General features: G+C 39.9%; 1 protein-coding gene across 2 annotated transcripts in view; it reads right to left on the bottom strand.

The window, feature by feature from the left end:
* Window positions 1-2801: 2801 nt before the first annotated feature.
* The window catches only part of TBC1D12 (TBC1 domain family member 12), a 149800-nt gene continuing 129837 nt past the window's right edge, over window positions 2802-22764 (bottom strand). For both annotated transcript variants that reach the window (XM_033225065.1, XM_033225074.1), the window contains 4 exons: window positions 14228-14356; window positions 13861-13970; window positions 4217-4475; window positions 2802-3174 (listed from right to left, as the gene is read on the bottom strand). In XM_033225065.1, the coding sequence (XP_033080956.1) occupies window positions 3106-3174; window positions 4217-4475; window positions 13861-13970; window positions 14228-14356 (567 nt within the window). In that variant the 3' untranslated portion in view covers window positions 2802-3105. The remainder of the gene's footprint in view (window positions 3175-4216; window positions 4476-13860; window positions 13971-14227; window positions 14357-22764) is intronic.

The following is a 22764-nucleotide window of genomic DNA, read 5'->3' as shown; positions in this document are numbered from 1 at the left end:
AATTCCTTGTATTTACATTTTATATACACATTTATACTTGAAAGGTAAAGAAACTGTACAATAATAAAAAAATAAGAAAAAGAAATATAGTAACTTAGGTCCAACTGAGGAAACAAATACATAAAAGTATGATTAAATTTAGTCAGGTAGTATAAACTGAATGAGATTACTGCCAGAGGTTATATTCCCTCTATCAGGGATACCAATACCAAGGAAGTAGTTACTGGAGTTAAAAGGTCATCCTAAAACCTACTAAGACCATGGCCCCTCCTTCAATATTTTTTTTTTTTTTTTTTTTTTTTTTTTGAGACGGAGTCTCGCTCTGCCGCCCAGGCTGGAGTGCAGTGGCCGGGTCTCAGCTCACTGCAAGCTCCGCCTCCTGGGTTTACGCCATTCTCCTGCCTCAGCCTCCCAAGCAGCTGGGACTACAGGCGCCCGCCATGTCGCCGGCTAGTTTTTGTATTTTTTAGTAGAGACGGGGTTTCACCATGTTAGCCAGGATGGTCTCGATCTCCTGACCTCGTGATCCGCCCGTCTCGGCCTCCCAAAGTGCTGGGATTACAGGCTTGAGCCACCGCGCCCGACCCAATATTTTATTATATTACCAGTTTCCAATAAGTAAGTCCCTATAATGGCAGTTACCTTTTGAGGGTTCTACTAGTAGTCCGTAGACTAGAATGACCCATGGGGTAAAAATATATGGGCACCCTAGGGTCCCATACTCCTAAAGAGGCAGTCACTACACTAACAAGGATTGCAGGCTTGTTAGTTTGAAAACTATATACCACTAACAGAAACAGTGTGCTTAAGTGCTGTTTCAAACTAAACTGCAACAAAAAAAACACTGTAAATCTAACCAAATGGCATGTTATATAGCCATCACTCATAACACTCAAGTGATTTAGATTCAAATTTAAACATAATAGGACAATAGCAATATGTCATTAGAGATCAGAGATCTCTGTCAATCAGATATAGCCTTGCCACCACCTAAAGATGCGTTCGCTGCCTCATGTATGGCTCTAGTAGCAGTTCCAAAACACAGTGCATTCACTCTTGTAAGGACAATGTCAATTGTCCTGACATTGTTGTTGGCTACATTTAACCTATTCTATGATATGGTACTAGAGCTCAAGAAATACATCAAGCCAGATCATTCTGTTCAGATCTTCCAAGGGAAATGTTCCTGGACAGCACCTGACTGGAAAAATGCTATCAATGTTGCTATAAAACACAAAATAGTAAAAGCAGCATTTTCCCCAATTTACCATTCAGTGAGAAAGCCAAGCAGAAACCCAATGCAGCACATTGTGAAGAGTTTCAATGTTCTATTTTCAGCAGTTAAGCCAGGCATACCACCTCCTTCATCTGACCTGGATCCTGCTCTGGACTTCAAGGAAATATACACCTGATTAGCAGTTCAAGAACTCAACATAAAAATAATTCATGCTATGTTTCAATTGGAGGGTCATGACACTGTTGGGCCCACAGGCAAAGCATTCATAAGTCAATTTACTTTAAGCTCATATCTACCTTTTTGGAAATGACTCCCTATGTTACAATGAAAGAATTCATCAAAGAATGATTCAATCATGCAGCACTACTTCCTAGAGCTGGCAGGGAAATCCATGCATTTCTTGGTGGATGAGAGAAGGCTGATCCAAGAACACAGTGAAGAGATGCTCCCATTCCTCAAAGTATTTCGCCTCTATGGGCATGAGGATTTAGCACCTGCTAAGTTCCCAAACCTATGCAAAGTGGACAATGTGAGGAAGTGGAAGTTGGATAACTCATTCAGGGCTACCAATCTTCCAAAGAGTCACTATCTAGACTAGCGGATAATGAGGTAGACGAGGCAGTATCAAGACCTTCCTTGAAGAAAGCAATGATGAGTAAAGAAGATGAGGATGGGTTATAGGCAGCATTTAGTGTAATATGTGAAGAGATTAAGATGGCACTGACAGATAAAGGAACCAATAACCAGACTAATCTCCTCACACAGCTTCTTCAGGCAATTGAATCAAGAGCTAGGATGTAGACTTAGAAAAAAAAATTAACTTTACCTTTTTCTTTTATTCTTATTTCCACTGATTAAGAAAAGTTATGTATAGAGTTTTACAAGTCACAGATTTAGCTACATATTAGATTTCAAATTTCAAACTGGAGTTAACAAATTTTGTTTCTATGGGCAGTGGAAGAATTGTAACTAAAAATATGAAGTCTTGCCAAGTAGCATGCTATTTAAAAACTCTGAGGATTCATTACTTTTTACACTTATCACTGAGAAACATCATATATGTTTTTGGACTTACTCTCAAAGTATAAAGTCTTCAATCCACTAAAGTGCAAAGAACTTTCCTTCTACCAGTTATTTATAGTTTTCTTAATGTCAAATTATTAGATGAATAATTTGTTACACTAGAACCAGAACGGCTAAAATTCTCTGAGTGATAGGAATTCCTTAAGGAAGACAACAAATTTCCCTTAAAAAACAAATGGACACGATACTGTGGAAAAACATCTAAACAAACAATAAACAATCTCCCACCAACATTTTCATTTCCTGGGTAACTCAAATTTGCCTCAACTTGTGAATGAAGATAAATGACATCTTCAGTGACTTAAATTTACAATCAAATTTGTTTATTACTGGTCTATAATATCTTCAAAAGGTCAGAACTGGAAACAATGTCTGTACTATAGTACTTTGGAGGTTAACAATAGTATTTAACAATCCTTCTCTAGCCTCCAGAGTATCTTTGTGGTAACTGTTACAAAAGAAAAGATGTAAAAATTTGAAGTATCTCCAAAGCTATTTTAAAAATTTATTGCATTAAATGGTTTACTCCAAATTGTGGAGTATAAACTCACCATTTAAACTTTTTCCTTTGAAAAATGACTCTACCTACAAAATAATAGTTTAATACTGTCAATAAGTTACTCATTTCATTTCCTTCAGCCATAAAATGTAAAATCAGCAGTCTTCCACCTCTTGATTCTTTTAGATATCTCCAACATTTTCTTCCATGCCTTTTACATAGGAAACAAAAAACCTTTATCCAAAAACCACATTTTATACGTCAATTAGTCTGTCAATTTTGAAGACTAGCTTTTCAAAGCAGGACTACTGTTCTTGTCTCCTTCTTTAATATCCTTCATTACAGATGCAAAGACCTGAAAATTATATGAAATAAAGATTAATCCTCAAAAACTACCACCTAGATTAAAGAGATTTAAACAACTATAAATGGGAAAAAGCTTTATCATACTTAACTCTGTCCCCTGAAAGTGTGCCATTCTCAAATCCTCTTTATTTTTTTCTAATCATGAAATATGATTATATTCCAATTTTTACCAATTGCCAAATATTCTGAAATTACTATTTGGTAACTAACATTTTCTGAACAAATAAGACTGTGAATTTAATAATGCCAATTGTTTATATATTCATGGATTGAGTGACACTGCTGTCCTTTTATGTCACTTGACTTAGATTGCCAATACTTTTACTTTCCTAATAAGACTAAGTATCTAAAAAGCCAGGACCATACATTATATATTCTTTCAACTACAAACCCTAGTACACAGCAGGTATTTAATATAATAAAATTGTTGTCTATTTGAAATACCAAATAACTACTCTGACAAATAAATGACTACGGTGGGTTGTACTTCACTAAATTGATATTATTGGACTTAAATAAAATGAAGCCCGGCCGGGAGCAGTGGCTCATGCCTGTAATCACAGCACTTTGGGAGGCCGAGGTGGGTGGATCACGACGTCAGGAGATCCAGACCATCCTGGCTAACACGGTGAAACCCTGTCTCTACTAAAAATACAAAAAATTAGCTGGGCATGGTGGCACATGACTGTAATCCCAGCTACTTGGGAGGCTGAGGCAGGAGAATCGCTTGAACCCGGGAGATGGAGATTGTACGGAGCCGAGATCGCACCACTGCACTCCAACCTGGGCGACAGAGTGAGACTCTGTCTCAAAAAAATAGATGAAATGAAATGAAATAAAATAAAATAAAATAAAGCCCTAGGTTTGGATAGCTGAAAAGTGAGCAATTTGATTTAAATTCTTGCTTCTTAGAAGTCAAAAATTAATTTTAAAAGACATATTTTTAAGCACTAACATTTAAGAAATACATAATTTTTTTACAAGTCAACTGCTTTAACACATCTATTAGAAATAGGAAAATGTCACTCTACCTGAGTCCATTTTTTGGTGCTATTCTGCATCTGAATGGCTGCAATACAACTGAATAGCTTTTCCGATGTGATATCTTCTGGCAATTTAGTTAGAAACTGTGCTATATGAATAAAGTCCATCTGCAGGAGAATATCTTCATATAATCGGAGGATTCCTAATCCAGTCCTAAATAAAAATTCTTCCCCATCTCTGCAAAATACATCCCAGACTCGACAGGCCAGATCAAGTGGTAGTGATTTGCTATATAGTGTGAAGATCCTAAAATTAGAGGGAAAAATGGTCACTGAAATTTTTCATTCATTGATTCATTTACTCAGTAAGCATCTCCATAAAAAAAGAACAGTGTTTATTAGGGATAAAAAGGCAAATAAAATACAGCTTTCCCATCCTGGCCAACATGGTGAAACCCCATCTCTACTAAAAATACAAAAATTAGCTGGGCATGGTGGCACAAGCCTGTAGTCCCAGCTACGTGGGGGGCTGAGGTGGGAAAATCGCTTGAACCCAGGAGGCAGAGGTTGCAGCGAGCCGAGATTGTGCCACTGCACTCCAACCTGGCGACAGAGTGAGACCTGTCTAAAAAAAATAAATAAAATAAAATAGCCTTCCTCCCTCAAACTTGAGTAGTGGGAAATTAAATAATAAATAACAAAAGTATGTGAATTTACAACCTTATGTAGAGGAAAGGCCTAATATCTACTAGAGTGGTAGAATAATCTGGTAGTTAAGGGTATGAGCTCTGAAATCAGAATGCCTGAATTTGAATCTTGAATTTGCCACTTATTAGTTGTGTTACCTTAAGCAGGATAGTTGTCTTTACTGTGCCTCAGTTTCTTCATTAGTAAATTATAAGAAAACTATCTACCTCTCAGGATTGTTTTAAAAATTATAGTAGTTAATAAATGTAAAAGTGTTTACATCAGTGTTTGGTATGCAAGAAATGCTAAATAAAAATTAGTTATTATTATTGTATGAAGAACCCAAATATCATCTTTTAGTCACCTAATATAAACCCAAAATCTGACTTCTCTCTTTTCTCTTTCCCTTGCACAAACATCTATTGTTTTGTTTTGTCTTTTTCCCTCCACGCAGCTTTATTTACTACTTCTTTTGAAGCATGTATACCTTCCAATAGAACCACCAAAATGGTTTTTCCCAACCTTTCTGACAATGTCTGACCATGTAATTCTTTATCCAGTGGTTCTTTGGGAGGCATTCTGGTTGGGGAAGTGAGGAGAGTAACTATTACAGGACTTGTCTTGAAGTTGCCTTGGTAAAGAAAGGGCACAATTGTTTACACTGATTGTGTGTTTATTTGAGGTAGTGCTGATGGGATTTGAGGAAGGGAACTAAAAGCTTCCTCACAAAATAATTTTTTTAAAAGTCCTTTTACACTGTCACTTATTTATTCCTATCCCACAAAAATGTCTCTGGGATTTGTATATAATAAACTCAACAGAGACATGAAACAAAAGTCCATCCCTACTTCTTAAATTACAAACACATATTTAATTATATGACAAAAACCACTTTTGATAGTACAGAGACTATACTCACTGTTCAAAATGAGGAGTGCCTAGTCTCAGGTTCTAGTACACAGTACTTACTCTTCATTAGTTCTCTCCTGTCCCCTACATCAATTGTGATCCTGCTATCCCCCATGCTCATACTTCTCAAGACTGACAATGGAGGATTTTTTTTTTCCTTCTTAATGGAATTAGTATTTTAACTTGGATCTCAGTCCTGTATTAAAAAACCCTTCTCCCATTTTCTTTTTTTTTTTTTTTTTTTTGAGATGGAGTCTCGCTCTGTGGCCCAGGCTGGAGTGCAGTGACTGGATCTCAGCTCACTGCAAGCTCCGCCTCCCGGGTTCACGCCATTCTCCTGCCTCAGCCTCCAGAGTAGCTGGGACTACAGGCGCCCGCCACCTCTCCCGGCTAGTTTTTTGTAGTTTTTAGTAGAGACGGGGTTTCACCGTGTTAGCCAGGATGGTCTCGATCTCCTGACCTCGTGATCCGCCCGTCTCGGCCTCCCAAAGTGCTGGGATTACAGGCTTGAGCCACCGCACCCGGCCCCTTCTCCCATTTTCTTGGGTCCTTCCCTGATTAACTCTAATGCTCTTGGGGGACGGGAAGAGAATACATTAAAAAATAACTTAATTTTTCTTTCTTTTTTTTTTTTTTAATGGAGTTTTGCTCTTGTTGCTCAGGCTGGAGTGCAATGGTGAAATCTCAGCTCACTGCAACTGCCTCAGCCTCCTGAGTAGCTGGGATTACAGGCATGTGCCACCACACCTGGCTAATTTTGTATTTTTAGTAGAGACAGCGTTTCTCTATGTTGATCAGGCTGGTCTCGAATTTCCAGCCTCAGGTGATCTGCCTGCCTCAGCCTCCCAAAGTGCTGGGATTACAGGCGTGAGCCACGGCACCCCGCCAATAACTTAATTTTTGTAAAAAGCCTAAATTAGTCGGGTGTGGTAGCTCATGCCTATAATCTCAGTCTTTGGGAGGCAAATGAGGGAGGATCACTTGCATCCAGGAGTTAAAGACCAGCCTAGGCAACATAGTGAGACCCCATCTCTATAAATTAGCAAAAATTAGTTGGGTGTAGTGGTGTGCCTATAGCCCCAGATACTCGAGAGGCTGAGGTGGGCAGACTGCTTAAGCCTGGGATTTTGAGGCTGCAGTGAGCTGTGATCATGCCACTGCACTCAGTCTGGGTGACAGAGTGGGACCCTGTCTCAAAAAAGTTAAAAAAATAAAAATCCTAAACAAAAGAAGATCTGAAAAGACATATTTGACCAATGCCATTACTTATTTTTCTACTTTAAAGCTTAATACCATTTACATGAAACCTACTGGTTGTGAATTGTTAAGAATTAAAGTTTAAATGTCATCTGTACTCTTCTCGCCTCCTCAAATTATCCCTTGAATACCATGCAAATTCTTTCTTTTTTTTTTTTTTTTGGAGACAGAGTCTTGCTCTATTTCCCAGGCTAGAGTGAAGTGGCAGGATCTCGGCTCACTGCAACCTCTGCCTCCCGGGTTCAAGCGATTCTCATGTCTCAGCCTCCCGATAGCTGGGATTACAGGTGCCTGCCACCACGCCTGGCTAATTTTTGTATTTTTAGTAGAGACAGGGTTTCACCATGTTGTCCAGGCTGTTCTCAAACTCCTGACCTCAGACGATCCACTCGCCTCAGCCTCCCAAAGTGCTGGGATTACAGGTATGAGCCACCTGTAACAGGATTACAGGTGTGAGCCACTGCACCTATGCGTATTCTTAACAACAACCTGTCTTAAGATCAACTGCTCCATCTCTTTGGCAAAATTCACTCACCATTCTATAATCTACTGGGTATTGCGTGAAAGGCAAACTCTCCAAGTTAAAACAAAAGATTTTCAACAGAAAAGATGATAAAAGACATTAGTGCCTAAATAAGGCATCATTCTTCTATCAGAAAACTGGATACATTTATAATAGGTACAAAAATAATAAGCAGTAAACTTAGGAGTAAATTTAACCAAGGAGGTGAAAGACCTCTACAAGGAAAACACTGAAAAAATTGAAGAGGATACAAACAAATGGAAAGACATCCCATGTTCACAGATTGGAAGAATTAATATTGTTCAAATGACAATACTACCCAATATAATCTATAGATTCCATACAATCCCTATCAAAATTCCAATGACATTTTTCACAGAAATAAAAAAAAACTATCCTAAAATTTATATAAAACCTCAAAAGACCTCAAACAACAAAAGTAATCTTAAGGAAAAAAAAAAAAAAAAGGTGGAAGCATTGGACTACCGACCTCAAAATATACTGCAAAGTCATAGTAATGCAAACAGAATGGTACTGGCATAAAAATAGATACATAGAAAAATGGCACAGAATAGAGAACCCAGAAGTTAATCCACGTGTCTTTGGCCAACTGATTTTTGACAAAGATGCCAAGAACACTAATTCAGGAAAGGACAGTCTCTTCAACAAATGGTGCTGGGGGAAAAACTGGATATTAAACCCCCACTTCTCACCCTATACAAAAGTCAACTCAAGATGGATCAAGTATCTAAATGTCAGACACAAAACTGTAAAACTATCAGAAGAAAACACAGGAGAAATGCTTCAGGACATTAGTCTTAGAAAAAATGTTATTAGTAAGATCTCAGAAGTATAGGCACCAAAACCAAAAACAAACGAATTCCCATTTGCAGATTATATCAAACTAAAAAGCTTCTGCACACCAAATAAAACAATCAATACTGTTTAAAAAAAAAAAAAAGACCCCACAGAATGGGAGAAAATATCTGCAAACTATTCATCTGACAGGAAATTAATAGCCAAAATATATGAGGAACTTAAACATCTCAACAGCAAAAAAAAAAAAAAAAAAAAAAAAAAGGTCAGGCACCATGGCTCATGCCTGTAATCCCAGCATTTTGGGAAGCTGAGGCAGTGGATCACTTGAGGTCAAGAGTTCCAGATCAGTCTGGCCAACATGGTGAAATCCCATCTCTACTAAAAATGCAAAAATTAGCCAGATGTGGTGGTGCACACCTGTAGTCCCAGCTACTTGGGTGGCTGAGGCACAAGAATCACTTGAACCCTGAAGGTGGAGGTTTCAGTGAGCCGAGATTGCGCCATTGCACTCCAGCCTGGGCGACAGAGAGGGACTCCATCCCACGAAAAAAAAAAAATCCAACTAAAAAAATGGGCAAATGATCTGAACAGACATTACTCAAAAGAAGATATACAAATGACCAACAAATATAATTTTAAAATGCTCAACATAAAAAGCATCAGGGAAATGCAAATCAAAAGCATAATGAGGTATCCTCTTACCCCAGTTAGGACAGCTATTATCAAAAAGACAAAAAATAACAAATGCTGGCAAGAAGGCAAAGAAAAGGGAACTCTTACACATTGTTGTTGTGAATGTAAAGTACAGCCTCTATGAAGAACAGTATGGCGGTTCCTCAGAAAACTACAAATAGAAGGAGCATATGATTCAGCAATGACACTCCTGGGTATGTACCCAAAGGAATTCCAAATCAGTGTGTTTAAGATAGGTCTGCACTCCCATGTTTATTGCAGCACTATTCACAATAGCCAAGATATGGAATCAACCTGGGTATCTAACAACAGATGAATGGATAAAGAAAATGTGGTACACACAATGGAATACTACTAAGCCACAAAAAAGAATAAAATCCTGTCCTTTGTGGCAGCATGGATAGAACCAGAGGACATTATGTTAAGTGAAATACTGCATGTTCTCATTCATATGTAGAAGCTAAAAAATGCTAGTTGCTCTCCTTTTCTTTCTTTCTTTTTTTTTTTTTTCCTTGGAGACAGGGTCTGACTCTGTCGCTCAGGCTGGAATGTAGTGGTGCAATGTCAGCTCACTTGAGCCTCCTAGGTTCAAGCCATCCTCCCACCTCAGCCTCCCAAGTAGCTGAGACTACAGGCATATGCCACCATGCACCATACAGCTAATTTTTGTATTTTTTGTAAAGTCAGGGTTTCACCATCTCGCCTAGGCTGGTCTCAAACTCCTGAACTCAAGCAGTCAGCCTGCTGCAGCCGCCCAAAGTGCTAGGATTATGAGCATGAGCCATAGCATTGGCCAGCTGATCTCATAAACGTAAAAAGTAGAACAGAGGATACTAGAGGCTGGGAAGGGTGGAGAGAAGGAAGAGATAGGCTGAAATTTGTTAAAATATACAAAATTACAGCCAGATAGGAGGAATAAGTTCTAGTGTTCTATAGCACTGTAGGGTAACTGTAGTTAACAATAACATACAGTTTCAAATAGGACAACTATACTGAATGTTCCCAACACAAAGAAATGATAAATGTTTGAGATGATGGATATGCTAATTACCCTGATCTCATCACTATACATTATATGTACAGAAACATCAGTATGTACCCCATGGATATGTACAATTACTATGCGTCAACTAAAAAAAAATTTTTTTTTTTTTTTTTTTTTTTTGAGACGGAGTCTCGCTCTGTAGCCCAGGCTGGAGTGCAGTGGCGGGATCTCAGCTCACTGCAAGCTCCGTCTCCCGGGTTTACACCATTCTCCTGCCTCAGCCTCCCGAGTAGCTGGGACTACAGGCGCCCGCCATGTCGCCCGGCTAGTTTTTTGTATTTTTTAGTAGAGACGGGGTTTCACCAGGTTAGCCAGGATGGTCTCGATCTCCTGACCTCGTGATCTGCCCGTCTCGGCCTCCCAAAGTGCTGGGATTACAGGCTTGAGCCACCGCGCCCGACCAAAAAAAATTTTTTTAATTCAAAAGAATGAAAAGAAAAAGAAATCTTATTTTAATTCCATTAAACCACATAGCTTAAGAAATTAACTTTTAGAAAATGCAATATACATTGTTACCTTGTTGCAATTATGTTTTTTGTTTTTCTGTTTGTTTGTTTGTTTGAGACGGAGTCTTGCTCTGTAGCCCAGGCTGGAGTGCAGTGGCGTGATCCTGGCTTACTGCAACCTCAGCCTCCCGGGTTCAAGCAATTCTTATGCCTCAGCCTCCCGAGTGGCTGGGACTACAGGTACGGGCCACCACATCCAGCTAATTTTTGTATTTTTAGTAGAGACAGGGTGTCACCATGTTGGCCAGGCTGGTCTGAAACTCCTGAGCTCAGGTGATCTGCCCGCCTTGGCTTCCCAAAGTGTGAGGATTACAGGCATGAGCCACCATGTCCAGCCATTATATTTTCTTTAAAAACTGTTTCTTTATATTGTATAACACTTAAACAGCAATGATTTGACCTTCGCTATGACGTTCTACTTCCGCATCTCAATTTCTTCAGCTCTAAAATAATGAGTTTGGATTACTTTCAGTTCTAAAATCCCACCTCTCTTATAAGTAAAAAAACCATAAATATTCTTCTTCAGTAAAATGAGTACTGGTCATGTTATAGTTAACTTTATAAAGAATATGGTTTCTGGGACTGGACTGCTGAGGTTTTAGTTTCTATTCTGCCATTTATTAACTGTGAAATATCAGGTATGGTACCCAAGCCTATCAGAATTTCAGTATCAATTATCCAGTCATGGTGATGCACACCTGTAATCCCACTAGTCAGGAGGCTGAGGTGGGAGGAATGCTTGAGCCCAGAAGTTCCAGGTGGGAGGAGCTGTGATTGCGCCACTGCACTCCAACCCAGGCAACAGAACGAGACTCTGTATCAAAAAATAAAAATAAAAAATAAAAAAATTTTTTAATGAAAGAAAAAAATAAAAAACAAAATTTTAGGTTCCCCGTCAGTAAGTGGTATAAATTACAGTACATATCTTAAGTGGTTGCTATGATTAAACAGAAAAAAGTATGTGTGGTAGAAACTGGCTGTTTATCACACCATTTCTTTTTCTTTCTGGGAAACAGCTAAACCACATTTTGCATCTTCACTTGCAGTTAGCTGTGGCCACATGATTGAGTCCTGGTCAGTGGAATGTGAGAGGAGGAGATGCGTAATACTTCTAGGCTTAGCTTCCCAAAATCTCCCTTGTGAGTCTCCTTGTTCTCTCCCCTTCTGTGAAAACCCTGGAAACGCCTTGTTAAAGATGGTGGAAGTAAAAAATGGAAGAAACACTGGTGCCTGAATTATAGGTTGTAGGAGAGCTGTATGCCTATTAGGAACACCATTAATATCATTAGTCTTAATATGACAAACGAAAAGTCTAAAAAACTTTGAACTTTAAACGCAAGTAATAAAATGGTGATCCTGTCTGCAGTATACATGATTTGGCAACATATATAACTTTTTTTTTTTAATAGACAGGATCTCGTTCTGTCACCCAGGCTGGAGGACAGTGGTGCAATCACAGCTCACTGTAACCTTAAATTCCTGGGCTCAAGCAATCCTCCCACCTCAGCTTCCTGAGTAGCTGGGACTACAGGAATGCACAACTATGTCTGGCTAATTTTTTTTTTTAATTTTTTGTAGAGATGGGGTCTTGCTGTGGTGCCCAGGCTGGTCTCAAACTTCTGGCCTCCAGCAATCCTCCTGCCTTGGCCTCCCAAAGTGCTAGGACTACAGGTGTCAGCCACTGCACTTGGCCTTTTTTTTTTTTTTTTTTCCTTAAGCTAGAGAAAGTCTAGGAAGTAAAATTGTGTGTGGAACAGAAAAAATCTGAGCTTTTCATATGTGTAACTTGGAGAAGGTATTATTGTATTTACATTTATTACAGTTTTTAAAAAATTTTTCAGACAATATATAAGTAAGGAAGATCAAATTTAAAAATTCAAATTGGTGTCATCTTGGGGAAAAAAAGCTGGACAAAGCCTTGAAATAAAAAGAAACAATATGAAGCCCTTAGTAAAGAAACACTACTATAACTATCATAAGCCCCTGTGTGTTAAAAATAAAATAAATAGGCTGGGCGCGGTGGCTCAAGCCTGTAATCCCAGCACTTTGGGAGGCCGAGAAGGGCGGATCACGAGGTCAGGAGATCGAGACCATCCTGGCTAACACGGTGAAACCCCGTCTCTACTAAAAAAAAAAATACAAAAAATCAGCCAGGCGAGGTGGTGGGCGCCTGTAGTCCCAGCTGCTCGGGAGGCTGAGGCAGGAGAATGGCGTGAACCCGGGAGGTGGAGCTTGCAGTGAGCTGAGATCGCCCCACTGCACTCCAGCCTGGGAGGCAGAGCGAGACTCCATCTCAAAAAAAAAATAAAATAAATAAAATAAAATAAAATAAATAGCAACTAACTCTGAGAGCTTAGTATGTGCTAGGCATTGAATAAGATAATCCATGTAAAACACCCTCGCTACAACTCAAGATAAAGATAGTATTACTCCCAATTTATAGACAAAAAACTGAAACACAAACTGAGAGATTCTGATTTCAGCCCAGAGTCTATGCTCTTTTTTTTTTTTTTTTGAGATGGAGTTTCGCTCTGTTGTCCAGGCTGCAGTGCAGTGGCGTGATCTCGGTTCACTGCAACATCTGCCTGTCAGGTTCAAAAAATTCTCCTGCTACAGCCTACTGTGACTACATCACCCAGCTACGGGTTTTTTTTTTTTTTTTTTTGAGACGGAGTCTCGATCTGTCAGCAGGTTGGAGTGCAGTGGTGCAATCTTGGCTCACTGCAACCTCCCGCCTCCTGGTTCAAGCGATTCTCTTGCCTCAGCCTCTCAAGTAGCTGGGATTACAGGTGCATGCCACTGTGCCTGGCTAATTTTTGTATTTTTAGTAGAGACAGGGTTTCACCATGTTAGTCAGGCTGGTCTCGAACTCCTGACCTTGTGATCCGCCCGCCAAAGTTCTAGGATTACAGGCGTGAGCCACCATGCCTGGCTGAGACTAAGTTTTTGTATATTTGGTAGAGACGGGGTTTTGCCATGTTAGACAGGCTGGTCTTGAACTCCTGACCTCAGGTGCTCCGCCCACCTCGCTTCCCAAAGTGCAGGGATTACAGGCGTGAGCCACCACACCCAGCCAAGTCCATGCTCTTAATCAAATGCGTCCCCACAAAAATTTGGAAGTTTCTCAATTTGTAAAAGAAGGATCTTTATATGTAAAATCCTGCAAATGAGATTTACTCTAGTTTCTAAAACACATAAAAAGTTATACTTTATATCCTTTTCATTATTATATATTATGTATGTTATGACTTACCAGTCTATCAAGTATATATCTGGTGTAAGACTATAAGATTTGAAGTGAAGAAATAATTTGGAGAGATTTTCTTCAAAGAATACTTCAAATGTTGCAAAATATTTCAACATCTAAAGATTAAAAAATCAACAAAATTATGAAAGTATATAGTCTAGAAATAAGGAAATTAAATGCTTAAACATTAACAGGAAATCTTGCTCATTAAGAATCTCATCTTTTTCTGAGTCTTCTCAGCAAACATTCATTCATAAACTATAATATAATAAGTTTACAATAGATGAGATTATCTTGGCCTTTCAATTACTGTTTTTCACTCTAAGAGGGCATTAAAACTACAGAAACAAAGGAAAACATGATCCATTCATACCATGCTGTGATCCACACGAAAAAAGGCCAACTGGCATGGCTTATTCAGGAGATTGGCAAATGCAATAAAGGCATCTGCCTCTTCCAAATTGAGAATGAGCACTGCTGCAATGAAGGACATCCCTTGGACCTTCAAAGGGAGAAGAAATTAGTTAAAATGGACTTACAATAATAAATCTATATATTTTATTGTACTCCTGAAAAATTACAGTGACATTACAAAGTAGAATTAACCAAGATTTCTTTTTTCCTTCCCAGCAAAGGTAAATACAGAAAGCCCCTAATGATTATGAAGTCTCCCTAATTTCTTGTTCATATGGTGTGGTTTTTCAACATTAGGAAGAATTTTTGAAAAAAGAAAAAAGTTCAGATTTTACTGCTACAAAAGGCTATCTCAGTGTATTACCTAGTTTTCATTTCCTCTCAGTCTGAATTCTTTCAAAATAGAGTACAGAATCACAAAATTTAATAAAAATCAGGTGATTATTTTCATTGTTATAACACATCTGAGTAAAAAATGAAGAACTCAAAATAAAAGAGATCTATGAGAAGTGCTGCTGAAATACCAAGAAAGGAGACGTTGTGGGGGTTGAGATAATGAGCCTGGAGTCCTGGAAAAGCAAGAGACAGAAATAGCAAAAAACCTAAAATGGAAAAGAAGCATGAACTAAGACATAGAAATGGGAACAATAGGACCAGCTCAGCTGGAATAAGGAAAGGCATTTAGAGAAGGTAGGATGTGCTTATGTTGTGAAAAACCTTGAGTAAAAGGCTAAGCTATATAGATGTTTGCTTCTTGCTTGTGAGTTATTGGCAGCTATCATACACTTCTCCTTTTTTTTTGGTTTATTTTTTCTGAAGCAGGGTCTCACTCAGTCACCTAGGCTGGAATGCAGTGGCATGCTATCCTCCTGCCTCAGCCTCCTGAGTAGCTGAGACTATGGGTGTTTACCACCACGCCCACCCAGCCCATACATTTCTTTAATCAAAAAAAAAAAAGTTATCAAACACTTACTTCTGGAAGAGATTTGTATAATGGACTTACACAGTGAGACCATTAAGAATAACTGCAATGGGCCCGGCGCGGTGGCTCACGCCTGTAATCCCAGCACTTTGGGAGGCCGAGGTGGGCGGATCACCTGAGGTCAGGAGTTCAAGACCAGCCTGGCTAACATGGTGAAACCCTGTCTCTACTAAAAATACAAAAAATTAACCAGGTGTGCTGGCGGGTACTTGTAGTCCTAGCTACTCGGGAGCCTGAGGCAGGAGAGTGGCATGAACCCGGGAGGCAGAGCCTACAGTAAGCCGAGATGGCGCCACTGCACTCCAGACCCGGTGACAGAGCGAGACTCCGTCTCAAAACAAAACAAAACAACAACAACAAAAAACTGCAATGCTAACTTTGTCTCTTGTTCCCAGTCAAGTGTTTTGAAAGGTATGCCTACAATCACTATTTCTACTTTCTCAGCTCCCTTTTCTTTTCTTTCTTTTTATTTTTTTTATTTTTTGAAACAGAGTTTCGTTCTTTTTGCCCAGGCTGGAGTGCAATGGTGCGATCTCAGCTCACCACAACCTCCGCCTCCTAGGTTCAAGTGATTCTCCTGCCTCAGCCTCCCAAGTAGCTGGGATTACAGGCATGCACCACAACCCCAGCTAATTTTGTATTTTTAGTACAGATGGGGTTTCTTCATGTTGGTCAGGTTGGTCTTGGACTCCCGACCTCAGGTGATCAACCCACCTCGGCCTCCCAAAGTGCAGGGATACAAGCGTGAGCCACCGCGCCCAGCTCTCAGCTCCCTTTTCTTTTCTTTCTTTTTATTTTTTTTATTTTTTGAAACAGAGTTTCGTTCTTTTTGCCCAGGCTGGAGTGCAATGGTGCGATCTCAGCTCACCACAACCTCCGCCTCCTAGGTTCAAGTGATTCTCCTGCCTCAGCCTCCCAAGTAGCTGGGATTACAGGCATGCACCACAACCCCAGCTAATTTTGTATTTTTAGTACAGATGGGGTTTCTTCATGTTGGTCAGGTTGGTCTTGGACTCCCGACCTCAGGTGATCAACCCACCTCGGCCTCCCAAAGTGCAGGGATTACAAGCGTGAGCCACCGCGCCCAGCTCTCAGCTCCCTTTTCACTCTTTAATACACTTCAGTATGTATTCCCACTCCATTACCACACTATTTTGAGATTTCTCTTGCCAGCATGACCAATGATACTTACTGTAAAACCCAGTGGGTGCTGTCTCTCTTAACAGCATTCCCTTAGCTTCTGCAATCCAATTATTTCTTTGTTCTCATCTTATTTCTCTTTCTCTGTCTTCTTCTGAGTACTTTTTGCAGATTCTATAGTAATTGCCTACTTGATTTTCTAGAACTTAAGTTCCATGAAGACAGGGACTGTAGTAGGCATAATAATTGCCCACCAAAGATGTCCAAGACCTTATCAATTACCAGAAGCTATGAAAATGTTGCCGGCCGGGCACGGTGGCTCAAGCCTGTAATCCCAGCACTTTGGGAGGCTGAGACGGGTGGATCACGAGGTCAGGAGATCGAGACCATCCTGGCTAACACGGTGAAACCCCGTCTCTACTAAAAATACAAAAACTAGCTGGGCGAGGTGGCGGGCGCCTGTAGTCCCAGCTACTCGGGAGGCTGAGGCAGGAGAATGGCGTAAACCCGGGAGGCGGAGCTTGCAGTGAGCTGAGATCCGGCCACTGCACTCCAGTCCGGGAGACAGAGCGAGACTCCGCCTCAAAAAAAAAAAAAAAAAAAAAAAAAAAGAAAATGTTGCCGTACATGGTAAAGGGGACTCTGCAGATGTGATTAAGTCAAAGATCTTGAGATAGGGAGCTTATCCTGAATTATCTGGGTAGGCCTAAAGTAATCATCATGAGGTTCCTTATAAGTGAAAAAGGAAGGCAAGCTAGTCAGAGAGATTTGAAGATGCTACACTACTGGCTTTCAAGATGGAGCTATAGGCCCATGAGCTAAGGAATGTAGGCGGCCTCTAGAAGGTGGAAAAAACAAGAAAATGGATTCTGCCCTAGAGGTTCCAAAGGAAGCACAACCCTGCCAACACTTTAGCTTCAACCCAGTGAAGTCTATTTCAGACTTCTGACCTCCAGAATTGTCAAACAGTAACTTTGTGTTGTTGTTGTGTGTGTGTTTACATTTTTTTTTGTAGAGACAGAGTTTTCCTGTTGCCCAGGCTGGTCTCAAACTCCTGACCTCAAGTAATCTTCCCACCTCAGCCTCCCAAAGTGCTGGGATTACAGGCATGAGCCATGGTGCCCAGTCTAATTTGTGTTGTTTAAAGCCACTAAGTTTGTGGTAGTTTCTTACAGTATTCATAGGAAACTAGTACAGAGACCACACCATGTTTTTTGTTCATAGTTGTATTCTCAGTACCACAATATTTGCTGAATGAATACAAGGGGCAAAGTGTTAACGATCTGTAATAGAATGGTAGCAAAGTAAATAGAAAGAATTTACATTTAATTGCTCTAAAATGTTGTTTATTATAAGTAACATTATTTTACATACCACTAAAAAAGAAAAAATGCTGCCAATTAAGCAATGGCATAATACCTTATCACATGGAATATTTATTTACTTAATTTTTTTGGAGACAGAGTTTAGCTCTTATCATCCAGGCTGGAGTGCAGTGGCACGATATCGGCTCACTGCAACCTTCCCCTCCCAGGTTAAAGCGATTCTCCTGCCTCATCCTCCTGAGTAGTTGGGAATACAGGTGCCCACCACCACGCCTGACTAATTTTTGTATTTTTAGTAGCGACGGGGTTTCACCATGTTGGCCTGGCTGGTCTTGAACTCCTGACTTCAGGTGATCCACCCGTCTTGGCCTCCCAAAGTGCTGGGATTACAGGTGTGAGCCACCATGTCCAGCCCAGAATATTTATTTTATGCATATTTTTAAAGTTATTTATAGCTCATTCAGATTTATCATGTATCACTCTTGTTCATATATGAAAAGAAAATAAGAAAAACAGTTATTTATATAATTTCTTCAGAGTCCAATTCTTCTAAATATTTTGCATTATTTATTGACTTATGGTGTGATGTACTGAAAAAGACACATTGTTTATGCAGTATTGCTGACAAAACTGTCTAACCTGAATCTAATCATGAAAAAACAATCAAATTCAAGTTAAGGGTCATTCCGCAAACAACTAGCCTTAACTTTTGAAAAGTGACATTGTTACGACACACACAAAAGGCTGAGGAACTGTTCTGTTTTAAAGGAAACTAAAAAGAGCAACTAAATACCACACATGACCCTGAGTGGATTCTGAACCAGGAGGAAACTGCTGTAACTTTGCTATTAATTTGAAGTTGTTCAAAATAAAAATGTGGGAAACAAACAAAAAAACACAAACAACAAAAAGATACCTATCTATAGGTGCCAGGCAGATCACCTGGGGTCAGGAGTTCAAGACCAGCCTAGCCAACATGGTGAAACCCTGTCTCTACTAAAAATACAAAAAAATTAGCCAGGTGTGGTGGCAGGCACCTGTAATCCCAGCTACTCGGGAGGCTGAGGTTGCAGTGAACCGAGATCAGCTTAATAAATAATACTTTACCAGTTGAAGCACCTGTGTAACCCACCCACTTTCTGTCATTTGAAATTTCTCTCTTCCTCTATGCCTGGCTAGGATATGGGACAAGGTAATCCACTTAAATTCCCCACCCTTTATTGTTCTTGCAGGCTTACACATAGGCTTCTTATTTTTGGTGTCTTATTGATAATAACTATGGAGAAACAAGGACTTATAACAAAAAATAAATGAGTCGGGCACGGTGGTTCGTGCCTGTAATCCTAGTAATTGGGGAGTCCAAGGCAGAATTGCTTGAGCCCAGAGATTCAGGACCAGCCTAGGCAACACAGTGAGGCTCTGTTTCTACAAAACAAAACAAAACAAAACAAAACAAAACAAAACAAAACAAAACAAAAAACAAGGTGGGGGAGTATACAAATCTTAGGAAGTTCTTAGAGTAATATCTGATTCCTGGTCTACATTTTTTACTCCACCTGAGATACTGGGAAACTTGTTTGTCTTCTCACTTCTACTTTTATGATACATCCACCTTAAATCCCCATCATAGGGCAGGCCCAGTTCACTGTTAAGTGCCAGGCAAAATAATAGCCACCTCCTTGCTTAAAAAGAGAAAACTTGCATCAGTGGATCTACAGACAGGTAACACTCAAGACTCATCCACAATTGCTCCACCCAGAAGCAATCTATAACCATGTCTTGAAAGTAGAAAACTAAGACAATTCAATAACCTTAATCTAAACCGTAGTGGTTTTAAACTGGGATAAGTGTGTTTTATAGCCACAAACAGTATCCAGAAAGTACACAGTCATGGATATTTTAAGGGAATTCAATCCCAGATCCTCAATTTACATATGTCTTCTTTTCTAAACATGATCTGGCTGACAATGCCACAGTAACAAGTGAAAGTCACAGTCCTCACCCATGACAAAAATTACTAGGGGGAATTGCTATAAGGCATGAAATGTGGATAATTCTAAATATTGGTTGGGGAAACTTTCTGGCTTCCTGTCACATATACGACTAAGTAAGACTGAATTCTAGTACATGGTAGAATGGGGATGAGTAATGACAATACAGTGACCTCACCTCTTCCGTATCACATGTAATATCAAAAAATACATAGTCCTCAGCCTGGCATGGTGGCTTACACCTATAATCCCAGCACTTTGGGAGGCCGAGGCTGGCAGATCACTTTAGGTCAGGAGTTGGAGACCAGTCTAGCCAACAAGGCGAAAGCAAAACCCCATCTCTACTAAAAATACAAAAAATAGCCAGGCATGGTGGCATGTGCCTGTAATCCCAGTTACTCGGGAGGCTGAGGCAGGAGAACTGCTTGAACCCAAGGGGCGGAGGTTGCAGCGAGCTGAGATTGTGCCACTGCACTTCAGCCTGGGCAACAGAGCAAGACTCTATCTCAAAGAAAAAAAAAAAAAAAGAATGCATAGTCCTTGAGGGAGAGTCCCAGGAGAACAAAGAGAACAGCAACTGCAGTACAGAGCCCCATCACGCAGGCTGGAGTACAGTGGTGGGATCTCGGCTCATTACAACCTCCGTCTCCTGGGTTCAAGCAATTCTCCTGCTTTAGCCTCCCGAGTAGCTGGGATTACAGGCCTGTGCCACTACACCTGACTAATTTTTGTATTTTTAGTAGAGACGGGATTTCGCCATGTTGGCCAGGCTGGCCTCAAACTCCTGACCTCAGGTGATCCACGTGCCTCGGCCTCCCAAAATGCTGGGATTACAGGCATGAGCCACCGCGCCTGGACTGTGGTTCTTTTATAAGTATAACTGAAACGTGAACCAAGATTACCAAATTTTTTCAAGAATAAAAACTACAGATAAAACTTCCATATGAGTTATTTATAGATTCAGCATATGTTATTCATTAACATAGTTAAAAAACGTATTTGGTCAAATCATGACATGAAATAGGTATTCCAATATAGTCTACACTATTTTTAACTTATAAAGTAAGTGTGATTTGACTGACTGGTTTGTCAATGAGCTTTGATACTCAAAAAAAAAAAAAGTTTCCTTTAGCTAGTCAAGTTTGATAATGCAGTAAGGTCAACTAGACTCATTCAGGTACATATTATTCCACTTTATGGTTATTTGCTATTTGAATTTAAAACCCAAGGTTTCTCCCTGAAACAAACTTTAATAAATAGATGTATTAATATTCACACAGTTACAGCAAGCCTGTTTAAGAAAATAATAGAATCATTTATGACTTTTTGTGTTTTATTTATGTTTTTATTTATTTATTTTTAGAGTCTCACTCAGTCGCCAGGCTGGAGAGCAGTGGTGCAATCTCTGCTCGCTATAATCTCCACCTCCTGGGTTCAAACGATTCTCCTGCCTCAGCTTTCCACATAGCTGGGACTACTACCAGTTAAGTTATATGGTGGTCATTTTACATAAATTCAATGACCTAACAGAGCTCATTTTGGCAGCAAATATACAATGACCTAATAAGTCTGCAGCCAGGGTAAAAAAATATATATATTTAAAACATATTCTAAAAAAATCATTATCATAAGTGTAATAAAAGTAATGGTATTTTAATTTTCCCCAATTTTTCTCATTATACCAGGTTAAACAAGTGCCTTTAAGTGAGGATTTTTGTTTGTTTGTTTTGAGACAGAATCTCACTCTGTCACCCAGGCTGGAGTGAATTGGTACAACCTCAGCTCATTGCAACCTCTGCCTCCCAGGTTCAAGCAATTCTCGTGCCTCAGCCTCCTGAGTAGTTGGGATTACAGGCATGCGCCTCCACGCTGAGGTAATTTTTGTATTTTTAGTAGAGACAGGATTTCGCCACGTTGGCCAGGCTGGTCTTGAACTCCTGGCCTCAAGTGATCTGCCTGCCTCAGTGTCCCAAAGTGCTAGGGTTACAGGCACAAGCCACTGCACACAGCCTGAAGATATAATTTTTTTTTTTTTTTTTGAGATGGAGTCTCGCTCTGTCACCCAGGCTCTGTCACCCAGGCTGGAGTGCTGTGGCCGGATCTCAGCTCACTGCAAGCTCCGCCTCCCGGGTTCCCGCCATTCTCCTGCCTCAGCCTCCCGAGTAGCTGGGACTACAGGTGCCGCCACCTCGCCCGGCTAGTTTTTTGTAGTTTTTAGTAGAGACGGGGTTTCACCGTGTTAGCCAGGATGGTCTGGATCTCCTGACCTCGTGATCCGCCCGTCTTGGCCTCCCAAAGTGCTGGGATTACAGGCTTGAGCCACCGTGCCCGGCCAGGTTTTTTGTAGTTTTTAGTAGAGACGGGGTTTCACCGTGTTAGCCAGGATGGTCTCGATCTCCTGACCTCGTGATCCGCCCTTCTCGGCCTCCCAAAGTGCTGGGATTACAGGCTTGAGCCACCGCGCCCGGCCTGAAGATATAATTTTAATAGATTTTTTTTCTTTTTTTCAAATCTAGTGTAGGCTGGGTGCAGTGGCTCATACATAAACCCAGCACTTTGGGAGGCTGAGATGGGAGGATCACTTGAGCCCCAGGAGTTCAAGATCAGCCTGGGCAACAGAGTGAAACCTTGTCTCAAAACAAAAAACACAAAACACAAAATAAAATTTAGCCTAAAATGTCAGTAATAGATATTTTGACTAGTCTCAATAAAGGCTTTTGGGATACTTTACAGAAACTGAGAAAATGAACAATTCTAATGATTGGTAACAAAATGTTTTTGCAACTCAAGTACTTAACAGTCTTCTGTTTTCAATAAAGTTGAAGGAGAATCTAATGGAGTTACTGAGATAATTAAAAATTTGTTTTGTTTTTTTCATTTATGTAGTCTCTTTATTTGTTTTGATCAGTTATACTAATAATTATAATTAGAAAAAACATTTAATATTTAGAATATTATGTATATCAGAAATAAAGCTAATTTTTCATTTTTAATTAATTTATATATTTGTAGCAGAAGTATAATGAGATTACTAAAAGACTTTTGGGTAGAAAAGTGT

Source organism: Trachypithecus francoisi, unplaced genomic scaffold (genome assembly GCF_009764315.1).
Source record: "Trachypithecus francoisi isolate TF-2019V2 unplaced genomic scaffold, Tfra_2.0 Contig01436, whole genome shotgun sequence".
Classification (NCBI taxonomy): Eukaryota; Metazoa; Chordata; class Mammalia; order Primates; family Cercopithecidae; genus Trachypithecus; species Trachypithecus francoisi.
Note: the sequence above shows the minus strand (reverse complement) of the source record. Positions and strands in the feature narration are given on the sequence as shown.